Source organism: Eleutherodactylus coqui, chromosome 1 (assembly GCF_035609145.1).
Source record: "Eleutherodactylus coqui strain aEleCoq1 chromosome 1, aEleCoq1.hap1, whole genome shotgun sequence".
Taxonomy (NCBI): Eukaryota; Metazoa; Chordata; class Amphibia; order Anura; family Eleutherodactylidae; genus Eleutherodactylus; species Eleutherodactylus coqui.
The window spans coordinates 106185652-106207671 of NC_089837.1; the positions used below are offsets into that span (position 1 = coordinate 106185652).

General features: G+C 43.5%; 1 protein-coding gene across 1 annotated transcript in view; it reads left to right on the forward strand.

The window, feature by feature from the left end:
- Nucleotides 1-8830: 8830 nt before the first annotated feature.
- Nucleotides 8831-22020, forward strand: part of FARSB (phenylalanyl-tRNA synthetase subunit beta) — a 63219-nt gene continuing 50029 nt past the window's right edge. The window contains exons 1-9 of the mRNA XM_066598872.1: nucleotides 8831-8943; nucleotides 12633-12688; nucleotides 14417-14571; nucleotides 14677-14749; nucleotides 16927-17042; nucleotides 19121-19271; nucleotides 20545-20653; nucleotides 21369-21439; nucleotides 21522-21583. Of these exons, the coding sequence (XP_066454969.1) occupies nucleotides 8886-8943; nucleotides 12633-12688; nucleotides 14417-14571; nucleotides 14677-14749; nucleotides 16927-17042; nucleotides 19121-19271; nucleotides 20545-20653; nucleotides 21369-21439; nucleotides 21522-21583 (851 nt within the window). The 5' untranslated portion in view covers nucleotides 8831-8885. The remainder of the gene's footprint in view (nucleotides 8944-12632; nucleotides 12689-14416; nucleotides 14572-14676; nucleotides 14750-16926; nucleotides 17043-19120; nucleotides 19272-20544; nucleotides 20654-21368; nucleotides 21440-21521; nucleotides 21584-22020) is intronic.

Sequence of the window (22020 nt, forward strand, 5' to 3'; positions counted from 1 at the left end):
CAACTGTATACCCACCTCCTTTGCCTGGTCCGATTCTGCCTGACTTCTGGTTGCGTGATCATGTGGTATGTGACTGCTGTGGCCTATTAGACACAGCGGTCATGTGTGACTGCAACCTGAAGATCAGAAAGGACTGAAGTGGAAAGAATTACTGCTGGAGTGGAGCAGCTTAGAGAGCAAAGGAGAGCTTTGTGTGGCACAGAGTCTTAAGGCAGCAGAAATGCAGTCCTTAGCCCTCACTCATGACCTGAAGGTTGCTAGTTCAATCCCCACGTAGCCAGGTTGACTCATCCTTTCATCCTTCTGAGGTCAGTAAAATACACAGCTTGGTGGGGGATAATAAATTACCTGAAAGTACTGCAGAATAAGTTGGTGCTATACAAAAAACAAGATTTATTTATTATGCAGCATAAAACTGGCAGAGCACTACTGCTCCTACTATCAATGACAGGGTAACAAGGGGCATCATTTTTAATAATGGGGCAACAAGGGGGGACATTATTAATTGCTAGGCAACAAAGAGAGCATTTTTAATGATTGGGCAATAAGGGGGAGCATTATTCCTTATGAGGGCATAAAAGGGGACATTTTTACTACTGGGACCACTGAGAGGGGTCTCTATTAGTATAGGGGCTACTGGAAGAATGGAAGTAAAAGCATACATTGTGATAAGCTACAGCCTGTCCACATCAGCGTTTCTGTAGGGCTGCCTTGCGGTAAATATTTTTTTCCTAGGGGGAACCCAAGGCTGCAGAGGTTAGGAGACATTGGTGTATCTTGTGGATGTGCCATCACGTATATGATGGGGAATGTATGTTTTTTTAATCTACCTGACAGTATTCAACAATACATCCTGTTTCATAAGTTACTGAAGTAACTGCGGTTTCTTCTTCATCTTGTGATATCAGAATCCGTGTCGTCTTTATGTTGAGCAACAAAAACAGCGATTCATTAGGTGTTATGCTGTGACTGTGAAAAGTTCTTCAGAAGATTTCTACCAGTGCCAACTTCTAGTACATGGGCTGGGGTAACATAGATGAAATCCACAGGGTGTATATACATATATATATATATATATATATATATATATATATATATATATATATATATATATGTATATATAGATATAAGTAGTCTTTTGTTACCTTGTAAAAAAAAAAAGATTAATGTCAAAAACTGCAACACCAATGACTCATCTAAATACACCTAAAGTCACTGGAATCTCTGCTCCCCACCCATTCCGCCTACAAAACGCCTCTTTAATTGAATGAATGAATTAGCATAATTCCCTTTTTCTGTCTGGTATGTTAATACATCCTCCCAGATTATATATGTGTATTCATACCTCACCCAGAAAGGTACAAGTATAGCAAGGTCAAACTTGAGACTTAATGCCTTAAGAAAACGTCCTGTGCCACCGTTTATATGCACTTTCAATAGCTTTTCAAGGGCTTTCGTTGTGTTAGTCCTCATGCACACGGGCGTATTTTCTGTCCGTATTACATCCATATTTTTATGCCAGTAGTGCAAACAGCATTCGACACCATTAATTTGCATTGATTTATTCAGATACGCACTTTTTACGTATGTTAAAAAAATAATTTGCAGGATGTCCTACTTTGGTCCGTGCCACAGACTGAGGTCGCCCATTAAAGTCTACAGGATTGTGTATAAAAGCAGCATGCATATTCACTGCGTTGCTGCCAGAAGACAGTGAGAAACATAAAGTAACATCAATTGGGCCTTTTGTACGTGTAAAAAATGCAGTGAATACGGATGGAACGCGGACGGAAAAACAGGCAGAAGGACCAACAAAAACTACCAACTATGTACCAAAAATGCACATACACATGCAGTAAAAGCCTTCGGGTGTATTAACAAGGGCGATGTTCCTGTGCAGGTTCCTGCCGATTCTGAGATTGACAGAAATGGACTCATTCATTTGAAAGGTTTCATTCACAAGAGTCACTTTTTTTTACTTGGACCAATAGTCTGAGTTTGAAAAATTCCTGCATGTCCTATTTTTGTGCGATTCTTGTCCAAGAATTGTCCATTAGTTTCTAATAAGCGTTCTAAAATTCGATCGCCCTTACATGCCATGCAACTTATATGAGAGTGCAATTTGGTTGGAAAGCATTTTATCACTGGAAGCACATTTTACGGACGTAAAAATCGGATGCAAAGTTTGCAAATGATGTGTTTTTAATTTTTCCAGGGTTTAACATAAGATAACTTGTGTCAGAAAGTAATCAAACTTCGCTACATCTGTATATAAATGATCGCATCAGCTGAGAAGAATGTACAATACGTGTAAGGTTTAAAGGGGATGCTTCACAATTAAAAGCAACCCTCCAGTCCAAGACCAATCAAGATGGCGGCACCAATTATCTGACTACCTGATGCACACTGCGTATTGGCAGTGTATTGATAATCTAAGACTCTACATGCTGCTTTGATTGGCCAACGTTGCTCACGTGAAATTTATACATTTTCATTTTAAGGGTTAAGATGAGTTTTTTTGTCTTTTTCTGAACTTTCTATATGTACCATGTTGGTGGGGTGTATACATAAGTGTAGAATCTAAAGGGGAACCTGTCACATAAACTAAGCAGTGGTGCTCATAGGCCAGGTCCCCAGGAGTGCAGGCAGGTATTATTTACTTACCTGCCTCCCAATGCCTGTGCTGTCAGCAATGAAGGTTTACACGTGAATTGTGCAGTCAGCATGCGGACCACATCATCGGACTGAAACCTGGGAGTGGTGTGTGCATGCCCCCATTGATCTCTAACCAAGGTAGTATCTCATACCCCACCACAGGACTGGTGGGGGTATGACTAGTGGAACTGCTACTGATTATAAGAATGGTGGTCTTGTGTCCCCCTATGAATGGGGTGGGCTTCTCCACCTATATTTACACCAGTGGGTCCTCTGCTGTCTCTAAGGTAATATCATGACCCCATGTATAATACAAAAATGGATCAGTCAACAAGCGGTATAGGCTCCATGCACTGGGCTCTATAGTGTGCGTTAGCCCAAAATAAAACAGAGAGGCCAAGAGATTTTTGGGCGGTGGGAATTTCTTTAATGTTTGGATGCAAAAAATCTATACATTTTGTGCCTCAGTCCTCCACTCCAGGTATTCATGCCATTCATTTCCATTTTTCAGCATTTTAAACGGATCCGTTTTTTGTACTTCTTGGCTTCTTTATCTTCCCCTCCCATTATTTTCGCACTTCTTATGCCCTCTGCACATTCTCAGAAATCAAACCTGGAAAGAAAAATAGATGAAGATGAGATGCTTTCCGTTTTCAGCCTCCATTGACAATAATGTAAAAAAAAAAATAAATCACTTTTTGTTTTTTATTAACTGGAAACAGAAGCGCCGCAGTCTGCACTTTGGTTCCACTGTAAAAAACGGAATAGAGATCGAAAATTGAGAAACGGACAAACTGAAGGTTTTAATACATTTCTATGCGAAACAGCTAGACAGAAAGCATAAGCGCTGCTGTGAAATGGCGCTGTAATGTAGAAGTAAAATGAGATGAGCTTACAATGACAGCAGCACGATAAGCATGCAATCACATACTATTTTCTACCAGACAGAAGGAAAGAAGTCTGATTACAGTGTTGCCTAAGAGACACGCCACTTCCTCATTTATGAAGAGGCCGCGTCATTTGAGGTTCCACTTGTTGCAACAGATAAAGAGGTGGCATGGTGATTTATAAGGAGGTGTCCGTGCGATGCTGTGTGTACTCAGGGCAGACGTCAGAGACAACACTGTTAGGCGGCTTTCTCACCAGCATTGTTCAGTTCATGGTTTCCGTCTCTCTGCTCCGTTTTTGGAGCAGAGAAACTGAAATCAAACTGAAAAAAAAAACTAAACGGATGTTTTTACCCCCCCCCCCCCCCCATTAATTCAATGGGGTTTCAGTTTGCTTCCATTCCGCCAGGTTTCTGTTCTTTTTTTACGGAATAGTAGTGCAATATGCAGAATTATTTTTCTATTCAACAAAATGGAAACCTGATGGAATGGAAGGCTTCCCGTTTGCTTTGTTTTCCTTTTTACATTGTAGTCAATGCAAAACTGATTTATATAACATGTAATTTTTCTAATGACACATTCCCTTTAAGCACTAACCATGGAGGGCAAGATGGAAAAAGACAGAAAATGATAAGGAAAAACAAGAGAGAAGAAAGAGAGAGCAGACAGAGGAGGAGAGAGAAGACTTTGGTCTCCAAGATTTTTCCAGAGCTGCACCAGTTCTCTGGAATGTGCTACACTAATCAGGTTAATTTCCAAAACCCACAGCTTGAAGAGTGCTCTAAATGCATCTTTTAGAGAGGCCTACCATATTCTCTAATCTAACTTCTCTCCATTTTACCCTGCTTAAAGACTCTCTCTTGGAAACTTGACCCCCTTCTTCCTGCTGTATCTCCCACACACCCTCTTGCACTTCTCATTTGTATATACACAGATACGTGCTGCACCCTATAGTACCTTATACTTTTTTTTGTTTCTGAATTGTACAGAACCAACTCTTGTACCCCTTGCGTCTTCCCTATTCGCTCATACTCTGTAAGCTCTTGCAAGCCGAGCCCTCACTCCTATTGTTCACCTGGTCTATGGGTTTAATACTATATAAGGGTGCCTACCCACTAGCGTTTTTTTTTCCCTGCGAAATTCGCAGCACTTTTTTCTCTGCAGGGGTCTATGGGACTTGTAATGTTAAAATCGCGATCGCGCAAAATCGCAATTTACCGCGAAATCGCGATTTTGCGCGATCGCGATTTTAACATTACAAATCCCATAGACCCCTGCAGAGAAAAAAATGCTGCGAATTTCGCAGGGAAAAAAAACGCTAGTGGGTGGGCGCCCTAAAGATTATTATTATATTAAACCACTTGCCTAATACTGTGTAGGTCCCCCTCATGCCACAACAACAGATCTGACCTGTCAAGGCATGGACCCCACAAAACCTCTGAGGATGTCAACATTTTTCAGCAATTTATGCTGTATGAACTCCTCTGTGGGTTTGGACCAGATGGGCTAGCCTTCACTCCGCACATGCATCAATAGGACCTTGGACACTTGTGACCTTGCCGGTTTGCTGACGGACTAAGACCTGCCATTTTGGAGATGCTGTGTCATATAGCCAGCACCATCTGGTTCCTCTCAGTTGCTCGGATCTTACACTTGTCCATTTCTTCTACTTCCAATGTGTCGGCTTCAAGAACTGACTGTTCATTTGTTGCCTAATATAGGTTTTCTCGTGGGCAAAACAAATTGGAGACGGTCTTTTTTCTAGCATTACTCAGCAACAATCTGTCAAAAATAGAGCATCCGTGCGCTTTTAGCGCAGTAACAAAGCAAGCTGATGATGTCACCAGGTGCCACAGAACGCTGCGTTCAGAAACCAGGTAAAACGCTCTACACAGCATTCTACTGCGTTTTTGACAGCATTGAAAATGCTCCCCATCCAATCCAATGGGCGACGCACCGCGTTTAAAATGCTGAAACGCCCAGAATTAGAACAGATGGCGTTAGAAACACTGCGCTTTAGCGCTCGTCTGTGAAGCCCCATTGGCGGCTTAGTACAGTGTTTAATCAGCGAGTGGCAAACGCTGTAATAAGACGCCAGTGTGGGAGTGGCCTGAACGGAAGATTCCCAACTGTACCTGCGGCTCCTGGAGTCCTGTGAACGGTAGTAAAGCTGTGAGAATCTAACAAGAAATGCTTTGTGTATATCTTTCTTTCTTCCATTGGACTGATGTGACTTTGCAGTCGGAGTCCATCATGTATGAAAAGTTGTAAGACCGGACATCTGCCCTCCACACAAGCCGATAGCCAGACTTCCCCAGTGGTTGCCCGTTCTGGTAAACTGGATGGAGAAGAGACTTCAAGTGTTGCGACACCATTACCACAAGTGTGCACACCATTGGATTATGAAATGGTATCTCTGACAGCTGGCGCCCGCACACAGCGGCCATGATGACAGACAATTCAGATCACAGCTGTTAACCATCTAGATGCCACTGGCAGTTTTTACAGTAACATTTAAATGTCCCAAACGCTCCACCTTCCAACGAGATTGCGGAGTGTCGGAGATTTCCGTTTCCGTGTCATCACAGTCTGGAGCCTTCTGATGGGCTCAGGATTATCCTGTATTTGGTACGTCTTTAGAATGCCTGCAGAACTATAATAGGCTGCAATACTGAAATATTGCAGAATACTATATAGGTGATCAAACGATCACAAGTTCAAATCCCCTTAGAGCTCATGTCCACGACCGTGTTTTCATCAGGTATCACATGTCCGTGCAAGTCAATGAATTGACCTTCATTGATCCATGCACACCAGCGTGTAGATACTGCGTATCGATATGCAAGAGAAATAGATCCCAGAATGCTCTATTTCTCTGCATATCACGCAGTGAAAGCACTGTACATTTGTATGGGCTGCGTATGCAACACTTTCCAAACGCAATACATTGCATACGGGTGTTTACATACACATCCCTGCTCTGTTCAGAGTGGGGAATAAAAAATAAAAAAAAATCACACTGCGCATGTCCGTGTGCATGTGTTTCGCAGGCATGTGCAATGCCATACGTGGTTTCTGCCATTTTACGCATACGGACGTGGGCATGAGTCCTTAGACGGACTAAAAACATTGCTTGTGTGAATGAACCCACTCAAGTGAACGGGTTCTTTTCCATACGAGTTCTGTCCATCTCGGAATCGGATGGAGTTCGCACAGGAAAATCATCTATGTGAATACGCTCTAGGTGAAATAAAGTTTTTTTTAATTTCTACAAAAAAAATAAAGTTTTAAAAAACCTACTTGCCATATTTAGAATTAAAAACAAAACAAAAAGAACAAACATATTTGGGATTGCTGCATCATCTTTGCTGCACTTTGTGCTGCATTTTTTTCACTCGACTCCAATTTTTAAAGAAACCCTCTGGTGTAAACAAAGATGGCTGAACGGCTTCTCTGACTACCTGATGCCCCCTGCAGGCAGCATGCATCATTGGTTGATCACACTACACCTGTTTTGATGAACCAGTGCTGCCCATGTGAACATAACTGACCTGTCAGATCGGCATGTAGTGCCTTAGTCTGGCTTCACATGAGTGTATACACAATTTTGCATGCCTCAGCGCTACATTTTTGCGCTATGAACGAGACTTTTCTGCGCACGTATTTTGCTTTTTCTGCCCACAGGGCATTTTTTTTCACTAGTGACACAAATACACCGACTGAAATGGCTAATTCATGCAATGAGTTCTGGGTGTGTTCTTCTAGTTGTGAATTCCACAGTGTTTCATGCATCTCCTTGCGTATCGCACGCCCCATTGATTTCTATGAGGATCTTTGATGCTCAAATACGCAGAAAGCTAGAAAACGCTCTTTTTTTGCTTGATCGAAATGTGCAGGCCAAAATACAGAAACGTGAGCAAAATTAATTGACATCAATGGGTTATATTCTCTGCGCTTTGTGGACGCAAATACGTCCGTGTGAACTCAGCCTTAGACTATTCATGCACACTAAGGCACAACGTGCATCAGGGAGTCAGGGGATGTGTGCGGCCATCTTGGTTTTACAGGCCCGGAGGGTTGCTTTAAGTTTTTCAGTACATTATATGGTACATTAAAGGGGTTCTTCATCACTACTGATGACCCATCCTCAGGATAAATCATGATAATTGATCCACTGGTCAGCCAGTTGAAGTTCCACTGTCATTGTAGTCCATACCAGGCACAGTGCCGTACATTATATAGTGGCTGTGCCTGGTAATACAGCTCAGTCGCATTCATCTCCATCAGACTGAGCTGTTCTCAAACTATGTGACCGATGTACATTACATCACAAGTGTAAGAAGAAGCTGCAGCGCTAACCTGAGCGCCGCCACCTCTATAATCAGCTGATTGGATAGAATCCAAACAGCAGACCCCACCAATCAACTACTCATGATCTATCCCAAGAATAGGTCATCATTAGTAGTCCCATAAAACCCCTTTAAGAAGTGCCAGTAAAAATACAACTCATCCCACCAAAAACACTCCTTCAGACAGCTACAGACACAAAAATAAAAAATGCAATTTTTTTATGTGAAAAGAACACAAAAATGAAGAAGAAAAAAAAAGGAGTCACACCCTAAAGGGTTAACGTGTTGAGCCTACGGATAAGCAGGCGGACACATACAGTCACAGAATCGTGTAACTGAGCTGCCACGTGACCCAGCCGCGCAGCCTCTCACAATGCCAGCAACCTGATTGGTCATTGTTGCAGAAGTGCGGAGGAAATGTTAATATGCCGTCCGCTCTACAGCCGGCTGCATATTATCAATTTCTGCTACACCTCTGCCATAACAACCAATCAAGTTGAATTAGCCAACCCAAACAACCAATCAGGCCAGCCGGCTCTGTACACGAGTCACACAACTCTTCCTTCCAGCTGCTTTACAACTTCCGATTTAAGCAGCACTCTTGTACTTATTAGGACCCCAATTTGCGTTCCGAGTCTCCCTATCACTTCATTCAGTGATTGGTCGAACGTAGAGCTACCCATTTTGATTGGGTAAGAGGATAGGGCGGGACTTCATGGACGTGAAGTGATGCAACAGTCAGTAAAGCGTGTGCGGGGTGACCACATCAATGCCTGCTGCCAGATTACAAATAAAAAAGACGTATGATAGGAATGTATATTTTATAGCGAACAGTTACAGCATGATATACAGCTTCCATAGTCCGCAGAATGTTACACTGGATACTGGAAGCTGTAGTCGCGTTTATATTCCTTCAGGCGCCGCGGACAGGCTAGTGCGGGGAAAGTGTACACTGCTGGCTCTGCTGCTTCCTATGCCGGCGCTGCACTGAGCCATGCCGACTGTCAGTGTGAAGAGAGACCTGCTGTACCAGGCCCTGGGCCGGACATACAGTATGTACTGCATGGGGGAGGGCACGTGTTACAGTGGGAGACCGTCAGTAGGTTGGTTCCACTTACTGACTGGCTCCAGCAGTAAGATGAATGGGATTTCTCATATGTTCCCCGAAAGATACGTTATTATAGAATATTTCAGAACTGATGTCACAGTTATATGAAGCGATTAGTTGTGAAGAGCTGATGAATGACTACAGATGGCGGCTGACCGCTGCGCTGAATCCCATCCACCATCTCTGGAAGTAGCTAAAGACGCAATAGAGCCCCGTTCTCTATGGGTGTGTAATAAGTGCTGTACATATGTAATAACATTGTGTGTGTCCGGTGTTTATATGCAGCGTTGCTAGGCGACAGAGTGGGAAATTGAAGGAAACAAGGAAGCCTGTGCATGCCGGTGTGCGTGAGATACCCTGCTATGCGCAGTACATGATCGCTGCCTCACACAGTGGTAGAACGCTGCGTTGTTCGTGCAGCGTTTTACGTGTACGCTCGTGTGAACTGACCCTGCGGATGCGCAGGGAAATAGAGCATGATGCGTATTTTTTTTCCGTGACTGAATTGCGCACGCCACATATGTGCATGTGACCGAACCCATTGGAATCAATGGCTTCTATTTTCTGCATATTGAGTATGCAAGTTTTCCCGCACAAATGCATTAGTGTGTATGCGGCCTTTCTCCGCCCGGCCGCCACGATCCAGCACTCCAGCCTTTCTGTGGTCCTAGTGCTTGTTGTGACAGTTGACGTCACAGGAAGAACTGCCACGACAGTTCTCCTGGCATCATATCTGGAACACCATGATGCCAGGAGTTCGGGAACGTGACGCTGCCGCGGTCATTGACTTCCTCTGAGTCCAGATGTTACCACAAATGCCAGGGCCACAGTGGAGATGCATTTTGGAACAGCTCAGTTTATTATTTCATTACAGGGGTCCCTATTAAACACCCGTAACTGGAAAACCCCTTTTAGACCCGTAACCGGAGCCCAGAGCTGCCCATACACATAAAGCGCTGCCCGTCGGCAATATGGAAGATCGGTCATCCATTCTATCATTCGTGTGAACAATCCTGACAGTAACACGCCGGGCTAAACTGCCCAACAAGGGGCAAGGTTTACAAAAAAAAAGTTTTAAAAAAGTTTTCAGATCTCCATGTGCCATGTGATCTTTAAAGGAGGATACTGCGGGAACCAGGTAGTGAGCGCGTATAAGTAATACATCCCCCGCTTAACGCCACCATAATGTACTTTTGTGTAGGAAGGCGACAAGTTCCCTTTAAGAAAAAGTTCAGCGCCTTAGCTTCTCAATGACTTTGGTTGTATTAGGATAAGAAAACAATAGCTTTTTGATTACTTAAGATAATTTGTCCCAGAAAGTTACGTTCTTTACGCCATGGCTGACTGATTGGCACGGCTGACTGATTGGCACTCGTGCAGCCTGTTTAGACAGGCAAATGCATCATTGGGTCATTCAAACAAGAATTGGTCAGTCCCTGTATAAGCGGATACAATGACTGAACGAGCGCCGGATAAGCCGAACGATAAGTGAATGAGTCAACGATGGCTTTTATGCCTGCAGAAAACGAATGAAAAGCGAACTATTCTCGTTCGTAGTTCACTTGTTGGAAACTAAATAAGAACAAGCAAACTGTGGCTCGTTCACTCAGGCTAAGGATTTCTCGCTATGTGTGAAAGCACCTTTACCCTGGGGAGCAGTTGGCATGGTCTCCAGGCATGTGATGGCTGTGAAAAAGCTGGAGTTTGGAAATATTCTTTCAAATTTATAAGCCTTGTAACATCCAGAAAGAATGAAAAATAAAGTTAAAAAATAATGCCGCCATAACGCGGACATATGGTAACTTCTATTTGTTAACTGTTTTGTATGGTATGACTATCTGTATTACAAGCAGAAATGGTCGGGTTTTGAAAAATGCTATTTTTTCCCCCCAATTTTCTCTCAATTTTGGATTAAAAATAAAAAAAATACAAAACCTGCAAACCTAAATTTACTAAGGATATAAAGTAAAATGTGTCACGAAAAACCATTCTCAGAGTCAAGTGACTAAGGCCTCCTGTCCACGGGCACACACGGATTCTGCATGGGGAAGCCTGAACGGAATCCGCCCGTGCCTGCGGCTGGCGGTCCTGCTTACCCGTCCGTGTCTTCTTTCTTCTGTACTGCAGATGTGAGCGGAAGTGCCGGCGCACATGCGCAGTACAGTTTTTTTTTTTTTTAAATCTCCTGCTCTTCCTGCGGCCCGTTCGGCTTCCATTGACTTCAATGGAAGCACATCCATGCAGAAACCACAGTAAAATGGAGGATGCTGTGATGTTTCAACCGCAAGCGGAAACCACAACTGGTTTCCGCTAGTGTGCATGACAAATCATTTTTCCATAACATGCTCTGCAGGGTTATTGCTGAGGAAACGGGCAGAACGCCCGCTCCGGATTCCGCAGCACAAATCCGCCCGTGTGCATGAGGCCTTAGCAAGAGCATTCCACAGTTATTACCACATAAAGTGAAATGTCAGATATGAAAAATTAGGCTTAGTCACATAGGCCTAAACTGGCTTGTGGGGCAAGTGGTAAATGGGTTGGCTGAGTTATGTAAAGGGCATCTCAACGGGTCCCTGTGGTGCAAAATAACATTGAAGCCTGTAAAGATGATGTCAGAAGGAAGACCCGAAACCACCAGCGTGAATGAGATGGGAGAGGTGAGTATCTGCAGGTTTATTTTACGCCACGGGGGACCCATTGGGATGCCCTTTACATAACTCAGGAAACCCCTTTAAGGTTCCTTTTACACAGGACAATTGTCAAAGTACTGACGACCACTTATCCGTCAGTCCGTGTGTGAGTTACATGCAGAGCCCAACAGGACCTGTGATGATGTCACAGGTCCTTTATCCTCCTTGTGCACGGAATGAGGGTTTATGGGCAGACTACATCCCCCATAAACCCCTGCGGCCTCAGTTGCTATGGATACAGCAGTACTCAGTCTAGCAGTTTGTAGCTGGACACCTGTGTGGAGACTCCAATAAATGACACCTCACAAATGTCCACATACATAGCTGGCAGTGCATATTGTCCAACAACATTGATGCATAGTCCTTCACCACTATCTTCACATCTCCTGAACGTGATATCATGTCATCTCAAGTGCTGATGCCACCTACACCAGTCCAGCCTTCATCTAATCGCCAACCGTTGTCCAGTGTTGAAACAGTCGCTTTCACTATATATTAGTAAGTAGTGCATTGCGCCACCAGAAACACTGCCACTATAAATAATACTAATATCTCCCCACAGTAGATAAATAATACTAGGTGATATACTCGTGCGTTGCATGGTGATTTTATGACTAGCAGTCCTGGAATATACAAAGTAGGCCCCAACAATGAGCCCATAACAACCAATCACAGCGCAGCTTTTATTTTATCTCAACTGTATAAGAAATGAAAGCTGAGCTGTGATTGGTTGCTATTGGCAACAAAAATTACAGGGAAAGCCAGTCAGTTTTTGAATTTTTAATTACGCCATTATTTGTCACCTGGTGCTGAAGAACGCTCATGCAAAATTTCACTCAAATCGGACCAGAATTGTGGATTTGTATACGACACAAACAGATTTAGCATTTTACATATAAGATATTTGTGTGTATTACTTACATTATCTCTCTTCTCTTTCTAGCTGACGAAGAGTTTGATGAACTTTGCTTTCAATTTGGACTGGAATTGGATGAGATTGTAAGTAACAGAAGCTTACCTACATGGTCTCTGCACCTTTCAGACAACTCGTGCTTCTACGATAGCCAATGTGATAACGAGCCAAAGTGCACGTCACTTTACCTAAAATTATGCTTCTGTGCTGAAAACTTCTTCCAAAGTGCTGACCATTAAGGGTCTGCATTCATTCTGATTGCTGTCCACTGACTATTGTCATGTGAAGTCCATCTCTAGTAACAGAGTTAAAGGGGTTGTCCCGCGAAACAAAGTGGGGGTATACACTTCTGTATGGCCATATTAATGCACTTTGTAATGTACATTGTGCATTAATTATGAGCCATACAGAAGTTATACACTTACCTGTTCCGTTGCTGGCGTCCCCGTCGCCATGGTGCCGTCTAATCTTCAGCGTCTAATCGCCCGATTAGACGCGCTTGCGCAGTCCGGTCTTCTCCCTTCTGAATGGGGCCGCTCGTGCCAGAGAGCGGCTCCTCGTAGCTCCGCCCCGTCACGTGTGCCGATTCCAGCCAATCAGGAGGCTGGAATCGGCAATGGACCGCACAGAAGACCTGCGGTCCACCGAGGGTGAAGATCCCGGCGGCCATCTTCACAAGGTAAGTAAGAAGTCACCGGAGCGCGGGGATTCGGGTAAGTACTACCCGTTTTTTTTTTTTTTATCCCTGCATCGGGTTTGTCTCGCACCGAACGGGGGGGCTATTGGAAAAAAAAAAAAACCCGTTTCGGCGTGGGACAACCCCTTTAACAAGACAAACACAGGGAGTGAAGGACTGTGATGACTCATGCTACTCATTGAAGTCTATGCTGAGGAGGGGAGAGAACAACTTAGGCCTCATGCTCACGGCTGAGTCGGAATCCCGCTATAAGAATTTCACAGCGGGATGCGACCCGTGCTCCGACATGGACCTCATACTTACCCATCCGGCATCTTCTCCCTCCGCTCTGCGATGTGCCGGCTGGCGAGCAGCCACACTTGTGCAGTGCGGAGCCGACAAGTCAGAGGCTGCGAGGCCCGCACAGTAATAGGCCATGCAGCAATATAAATACAGCACAAGTTTTCACACAGTCAAATCGCGGCTGTCGGCATAGGATTTCATAAACTAATGCAATCCTATGACAGTGTGCATGGCGGAAATTCTGCGGGAAATCCCGCCTTGGAATTTCCGTCCGTGGGCATTGGGCCTGGCATGCTGTCAGAGAAAACCTAATATTAGACATACAGTCTTTAGAAGGAGAAAACTGGTAAAAAGTACAGGATACAAGTCACATAATGGCCAGAAATAGTATTACCCCTCATGTACTCACAGAAGCTTATTCTGAAAAGCCGTATGAAAGTGCGGGTACGCTATAATTGTCAATCCTGTAACAACAGTAATGGTGGATGCCTATCCCACCCTAGTGGGGGAGATATATTAAAACTGGTGTAGAGGAAAAATGGACTAGTGGCTCTTGGCAACCATTCAGGCCACTACTTCCATTTTCCAAATAGCCTCTGAAAAAGGAGAGGTGGATGCTGATTGGTCATTTTGGAGACCTTCTCTACTTTTCCATTGCACCATTTTGATCCTTCTTGACTTATCTCTCTCTCCATAATTTTGGTAATCAAGGAGACTCCAGATCTTAGCTTCCTCTCCTCCTTTGAGTTTAAGTGTTGTGGGGGAGGTCTATCTGAAGACCTCACTGGTCAATATAGTTATTCCTTTTCACATAGTATATTATTTACCATTTCAGACCTCGGAGAGAGAAATCCTCAGCAAAGAAAAAGGTGATGGGAAAGTGGATGGAGCATCAGACGTCATTCTCTTCAAGATCGATGTTCCTGCCAACCGCTATGATCTTCTGTGTCTGGAGGGACTGGTCCGTGGCCTGCAAGTATTTAAGGAAAGGTGCTGTATTGGTGCCAGTTTACATTTAACCATCGCTAGGAATTAAAAACACTAAAGACGCTCAACCAAAATATATGTTAATAGTTCCTTTCTAACTTTTTACAGGATTGATGCCCCTAGATACAAACGGATTACACCTGCTGATAGTCAGCTACAAAGACTGTTCATCACAGAGGAGGTGAGATGAAAGTTTTCCTCATATAATTTGTGCGTGTAAACTCCGTAAAGCTCACATGTGTCTAGATATACTTGTACATACGTAAACTGAAAGCTACAGTGCAGATCAGTTGCAGATCACTATGTGCTACGCTATTTCTGTAACCCCATTGACTTTCTATGAAAGTTATGGAAAAGGCATACCAAGGCCTGCCTGGCATTGACCATCCTTGGCTGCCTCGTACAGCTGTAATGGAGGCAAACAAAAGTCCCTCGAAGTAAAGTGCATCTTGTACAGCTTGCATCTTGATTAATATGGGAAGAGATAATCAGAGGACCAAATGGTCAATGAAGTTATTAATGATAAACAATTCCAAGCCCAATAGCGGGGACCTCAACATGAACAGTAATGTAACCGTTACTCTACAGGGGAAAGATCAGGAAGAGGAGAGAACCGTAAAGTGAGAGAAAGGAAATAGGGGAGAAAAGAGAATAGATATGGGAGGAGGGAACGTGGGCGAGCCTACTCTATGTTTCAATCAGTATCTAATGAAAGAATATCATGCCAGGGCCAGGAAAGAGGAGACATAGTCAACCCATGGCTGCCATATTTGCAAGAACTCTTTGTGTTTATCAAGGACTATACCAGCGGCCGCGGCCCTATTGAAGGCAATGGTGCATGGGCCATGCACTTCCCGCCCTAGGCTTATACTCGAGGCACCTAAGTTTCCCAGTTTTTTGTGGTGCAATTAGGTGTCTCAGCTTATACACGTCGGCTAATACTGGAGTATATACGGGTATATATTTTTATTTTAATCTGTAATTTTGTTTTGCTTATTTATGTAATTCTTTTTTTTTTACTATCTATATCCCCCATGACATCATATAAGACCTCTGGGGGACAGTTGCATGTTTTTTTTCTTTGTTACCCACTTTTTCACTGAGCCCCAGTTACAGGGAAAAACATCACTTGTATTGACATTAGTCACTGGCATAGCTAATCAGGGTCTTCTAGGACCCTGCAGCTCATCTGTCCCAGGGAATCCCGGCGGTCATGTGACTGTTGGCTCCTGTAGTGGAAGAAACACTTGCACTTGTTAGTACATAGGGCTCATTGAGCGCTGTGTACTAAAGAAAGGAGGCAGAAAGGGTTAAAAACTCCTCCTGCCTTCTCCTTGAGGGTTCTCAGCTGTGACTAACAGCTGACAACCCAACCTGCTTCTGATTAATGGCAGAAGCAGGAGATTTGATTCCCCACCGTATTTTTACTATCGGCTGGGATTACAGTCTAGGAGCAAGTGCCGTACATTTACGGTGCTCGGACCTAAATGGGTTAAAAAAAAGTCGACAATTAGGCTCTTAATGACTGGTAGTGTAGTAGAGGAAGATAATAGAGAGTGGTGGAGATGCCAGTTTGTTGATGTAGATGGGTGAGAAAGCGTAGAGCAGGAAACTAGAACCAGATTATGGTCCAACCATGGGGTAAAAAGTATTGATGAAGACGAGAAAGAAGTTAAAAAATGATGATTTGTAAATATGTGGCCGTTGCGACAAAAGAACGAGTGTGGGTTAGAATAAAAGGTGTAATCTTTAGTGGTTGGATGCAAATTTCTCCAGATGATGCAAAGGCCACATTCATGGAAAGCTGGTGTGGACATAACGTCAGACGGCGGTGTAGGGTGACCTGCTGACCTATCCAATATGGGAACAATGATAGAGTTACTGGCCATGAGGAGGATATCCTTTGGGGGGGCTGTAATAACCTGTAGTTGGAGCATAAGTAGTAACTATTGTGAGGTCAGCATCAAACAGGGAACCTTGAAGGAGAATGCAACGTCAATTATTTCTTGGCTGCAAGTGAACAGAAGATTTTTCCTAAAGGCCGTAGCAACCCATCTCCTGTTTACGCGAGAACGGGCAAGGTAGAAAAGGGGAAAGTAAGCACTAAGAGATCTAGATTTAGAAGATGAAGAGAATCTGGTTTCCTGAAGGCAAACTATATCAGCATACCAAGAGTTATAGAAATTGAAAGCTTTGGATTGCTTATTAGAGGGGTTAAAGCCCTGAACATTATAGGTACCGTAAGTAGCTTTAGATGAGCCATAACACGCCAAGTCATACATTGTAATAAAAGATCATACTTTCTAAGTTTCTGTATATGTTCTAGCAAAGACTAATGCATTTGTTACTGTGTGTTAGACAGCTGCAGTTCGCCCCTTCGCAGTGGCCGCTGTGCTCCGGAACATAACTTTCACCCAGGAGCGATATGAAAATTTCATTGATCTGCAAGAAAAACTTCACCAGAATATATGCAGGTACATACATTGTCTTATGTGCGTTCTAGGAAAATATATCTCTGCCTCCTTCCCTGAAAGGGAGGAGACACAGATTCGATATTAGAAAAAACTTTCAGACAGTGAGGGTGATCAGTGAGTGGAACATGTTACCACGGGAGGTGGTGAGTTTTCCTTCAATGGAAGTGTTCAAACAAAGGCTGGACAAATATCTGGGATGATTTAGTGATCCTGCATTGAGCAGGGGGTTGGACCCGATGACGCTGGAGGTCGCTTCCAACTCTACCATTCTGTGATATTATTAGAATTGCATTATTCCTGTATTACAGCTGAAGGTGTCCTCCACATGAACGACATGGCATCGCCGCATCGTGCGATATCGCTGCATCTTCTCGTGGCAATACTTTGATTTTGTAGATCACATGCGAGGAATTTCGGGGGATGGGGGGCTTGAAATATAAGCCCTACCCCAAAAATAAGCTGTAACTGAAGAAAAAAAAATATACATCACCTCTCCCGCGCTGTCCGGGGCACCGCTGCAACTTCTTCCCGGGTCCCGGCACTGATCATCTTCTGGCCGGGGATTGAAAAACCCCCAGCTGCTGGAAGCAATGGCTGTGATTGGCTGACGCTTAACCAATCACAGCCAGTGCTCGATGAATGGCTGGGATTGGTTTAATGACTGCCATTCAATGAGCACTTGCTGTGATTGGCTAAGCGTCAGCTAATCACAGCCAGCGCTTCCAGGAGGCGGGTTTTTTCAATCCCTGGCCAGAAGATGAAGAGGAGAATCTGCGGCAGCGGCGGAGAGCGCTTCTAAGGTGATGTATGTCTTTTTTTTTAATTTTTCCCTGCAGCTAGGGCTTAGATTACAGCTTTGACAGTAGGATTTCCTACTGTCAAAGTTGCATCACACCGCACGAAAATTCATGCGATGTGATGTAACAGAGAGAAAGGCCCCATAGGGAGACATGGGCTACAAATCTTCACTTGTCATGGGCATATCGCCGGACCCACGAGGTTTTTGTGTCGGTTTGTTGCATGCTACAAAACATCACATGTGTGAAGAAACTCATAGGAAAGCATGGGCTTCACATACATGCGATTTGTAGCATTGCGACAAAATCACTCGACTTTGTCGCCTGTGTGAAGGAGGTCTAAAGGTGTTTTACAATGACTGACATTTATAGCACATCCAATTATCCCCATTAGTAATGTAAACCCAAAGGGGTGGAGAGGACCTGGTTTTATGGGTTTCTGTGGCACAAACTTATGAGACGCTTTTGTTTTCTTCTGCGTACTGTGTTGTTTTGTTCTTAAGCTACTGAATTGTAATGCTACACTGATTGGCACTTAAAAACATATTTTCTATGATACAGTTTTTTTTGCAATAGTAACTGATGGCAGACTGATGTAACACATGGTTTATTTACAAACTACACATTTTGATATGAAAAACAGCTAAAACAAAATTGGGGAATTACATTCGGATGGTTGAGATGTGAACAGTCATCTTCTAAACATAGCAACAATACAAGACGCCACGACACTTGACCAGGATTCCATGTAGTCCAGTGTTTCTCAACTCCAGTCCTCAGGACCCCCCAACAGGTCATGCTTTCAGGATTTCCTCAGTATTGCACAGGTGATGTAATTATTGTCAGCGCCTCAGACATTGCCACAGGTGTTCTTACTATAGGAGATCCTGAAAACATGACCTGTTGGGGGTCCCTGAGGACTGGAGTTGAGAAACACTGATGTAGTCAAATACCTTCAGGCTAGGACTGTATCTTTCAGCTTCTCGTTGACTATAGGGTTATTTACTGGGCAATTACTATTGATAACCTATCCTCAGGATAGATCAACAACAGTTGATGGCCAAGAATCGGCTGTACATCCAGCCCTGCTGTCAGTTATTGGAGCAGGATGCCTCGGAGGGGGCTTCAATCCCATTGAAATCAATGGGAGCAAAGCCACCTATTACACTCTCACACCAATCGTTATTTCATTGATTACCAGCGTCTGTCTGTCTGCTGCCTGCATTACTGTGGGCGGAGTGCTCACAACATTGTTTTATTGGCAACTCCTTTGTCTCCTAGGCGAAGAACACTTGTTGCGATTGGCACCCACGATCTAGACACCATTACAGGACCATTTATTTACACCGCAAAGCCTCCCCCCAGTATCAAATTCAGACCACTAAACCAAAGCAAAGAATACACCGCACCAGAGGTGATGGAGCTCTACCGGGTGAGTGGCTTTTCTTGCAATCAATTCATACATATAGTTGTACACTTGTGAAGTTGTACATAAAAGTTGGAGATCGTAATCCATTAAAAAGAACACTATTTGTGGAGACTGTCAGTATTTGGAATGTATCCGTGTTTGTCACTTAAAGTGTAAACAGACTGTCGCTACTCTGCTATTACACGGGAGTGATAGTGAATGGAGGCAGAGCGGGCCGGAGATCTCTTCTGGCTGCCACCTCCATTCACTGCAAACAGGCAGTTGTTCATAGATGAATGACTGCCTGTGTACATGGGCGGATAGTCGCTTGGTTTTTAGGGGAGCTGAAAAATCAAGGGGCTCCAACAGGTGAGCGTTCTTTTTTTATTTTTAAACTCTGTGCCCGTCGGCAGCTTTGTACACGTGACGATTATTCAGGCAATAGTCTCCCTGTGTAAAGGTACCTTTAAAGAGGTATTTCGGTTATGTAAAGTTTTTATCAAATATTATTAAAGTTTGCAATGAGGTTCTCCTTTGGATTTCGTGTCTGTAGCTCTAAAAACCATTCCCTTCTCCTGGCACTCCAGAAGGGTTTACTCACAGGCATTCCAGGCTTGTCAATAGGAACGACCAAGGACGGCTATTTTTTGTATTCAGCACCCAGGACCGGATTGTTGACCAATAACAGGGCAGCGCTTAGGGGGGACACGCACAGGAAGTACAGAGCAGGGAATTGGGATAAATGTAGTTTAAAGCTACGTGTCAGCAGGAATGCAGGGGCCATCTTGAAAAATAGCAATGTGGGGAAACCTCAGAAATGAAGAACAGGATTTATACCTATAAACAGCTGCGCATAAACATGGCGAAAACTGCTTTGCTGTATAGAATTTTTGAAAATTTGCTTCACAATCGGAATCCCCCGTTAACTGTGCTTTTCAACAACTTTTGACATCTCATAGGGACATGCCAAAAGTTTGCTCTCTGGAAAAGCTGGGGTCCGGGTGCTGAGACGCCCACCAATCACTAGAAGGAAGCAGCTGAAGCACTTATCTGAGCGCTGTCACTGCTCGCTAGCTGAAGATGGACTGAACTGAAAGTCTGTTGGTTTGTCTTCAGCTAGGTAGCAGTGGCAGCACTCAGATGATTCCTTCAGCTACTTCATTGGGGGTCTAGCTCGTGGACCCTCAGTGCTTACAACTTTTGACATGTCCCAGTGACATGTCAGAAGTTTTTTGAAAGAACAATTCCACTTATTGCTCATTGGTCCTACCATACACTAATATGATTTCATTCTCAGACTGACAGCCATCTGAAGCATTTCCTACACATAATCGAAGACAAGCCAGTGTATCCTGTGATCTATGACAGCAATGGGGTGCTGCTTTCTATGCCACCGATCATCAATGGTAATAGATTTAGTAACTATGTATTTATATATATTGGAAGTGAACAAGCTCCCCTCACCATAAGCCGACCACTAAACATGTAGTTGTTGGCTAAATGTTATCTCTCCTGACTCTGCCACAACCATACATGCCAAGCGTACATGTTTATTTCTATAGGGAGAAGGGGTAAGCTGGTGCCAGACACTTCTGGCAGTGGCTTATCTCTTGCGGGAACATGTTGAAATACCAGCTCCTTTTTTGTAATGACAGATGTCAAAAATACTCTTGGGCTTTCCCAAACACAGTACATCGTCTGCCAAAGCCACCAAAATTGGCAGGTGTGGCTGACATCTATCTAGTGTGTATGGCCAGCTTTAGAGAGACGGTAATTGCTAGATTAAAGTTGATCCCCACATTACCATGCACATTTGGCTTGTGTTATTCCTGTGGGAAGAGAAATGAGCTGTTGGACACCTTCAGTGCCAACAAGCCTTCAGAAAGTCAAGATGGGGGGGACCAAAAACACAAATTAACCCCTGCACCTATGCATATTACGTAAATTGTCAAAAAGTCCTGGATGACATGTTTTTGGACCACTTTGGATAACGGAGTACTCCCGCTACCCAAGATATTGGGTTGCTTTTACAGATAAAATAGACATGTGACCAAAGAACAGAACGCTTGCTGCAGCGAGTAATTGTTTTCAGATTTTCTTCATTTTTCTTTTGACTTTTAGGAGATCACACAAAAATCAGCTTGAAAACCCGCAACGTCTTTATTGAATGTACAGCCACAGATCTTACGAAGGTGATGGGGATAATGCAACCCACAGTCCTTGTGATAGAAACGTCTTGGGATTGTTTGTGTTGTTAACTTCATTTTCTTGCAGGCTAAAATAGTCCTGGATATGATGGTCACTATGTTCAGTGAATACTGCAGCGAGCCGTTCACGTGAGTACAGAGAATAATAGCAATACTGAAATACTTATATATATATAATGTGTGTGTGTGTATATATGTATATATATATATATATATGTGTGTGTGTATATGTGTATATATATATATATATATATATGTGTGTGTGTGTGTGTGTGTGTGTGTGTGTGTGTGTGTGTGTATATATGTATATATATATATATATGTGTGTGTGTGTATATGTATATGTATGTATGTGTGTATATATAGTGTGTGTGTGTATTTATTTAAGATACTTACTGTGAGTCCTATAAAATCCCCTCTAGGTCGCCCTCCAGAGATGTTACATTTCTATATTCTTTAGAGGGCTATTGTGTTATTACAACAGACTATATTAAAGTGCAATGAAAACCTAATACTTATGGGGATTGGACATGCCATTAAACCTACTGTACGGTTGATTTGCATTC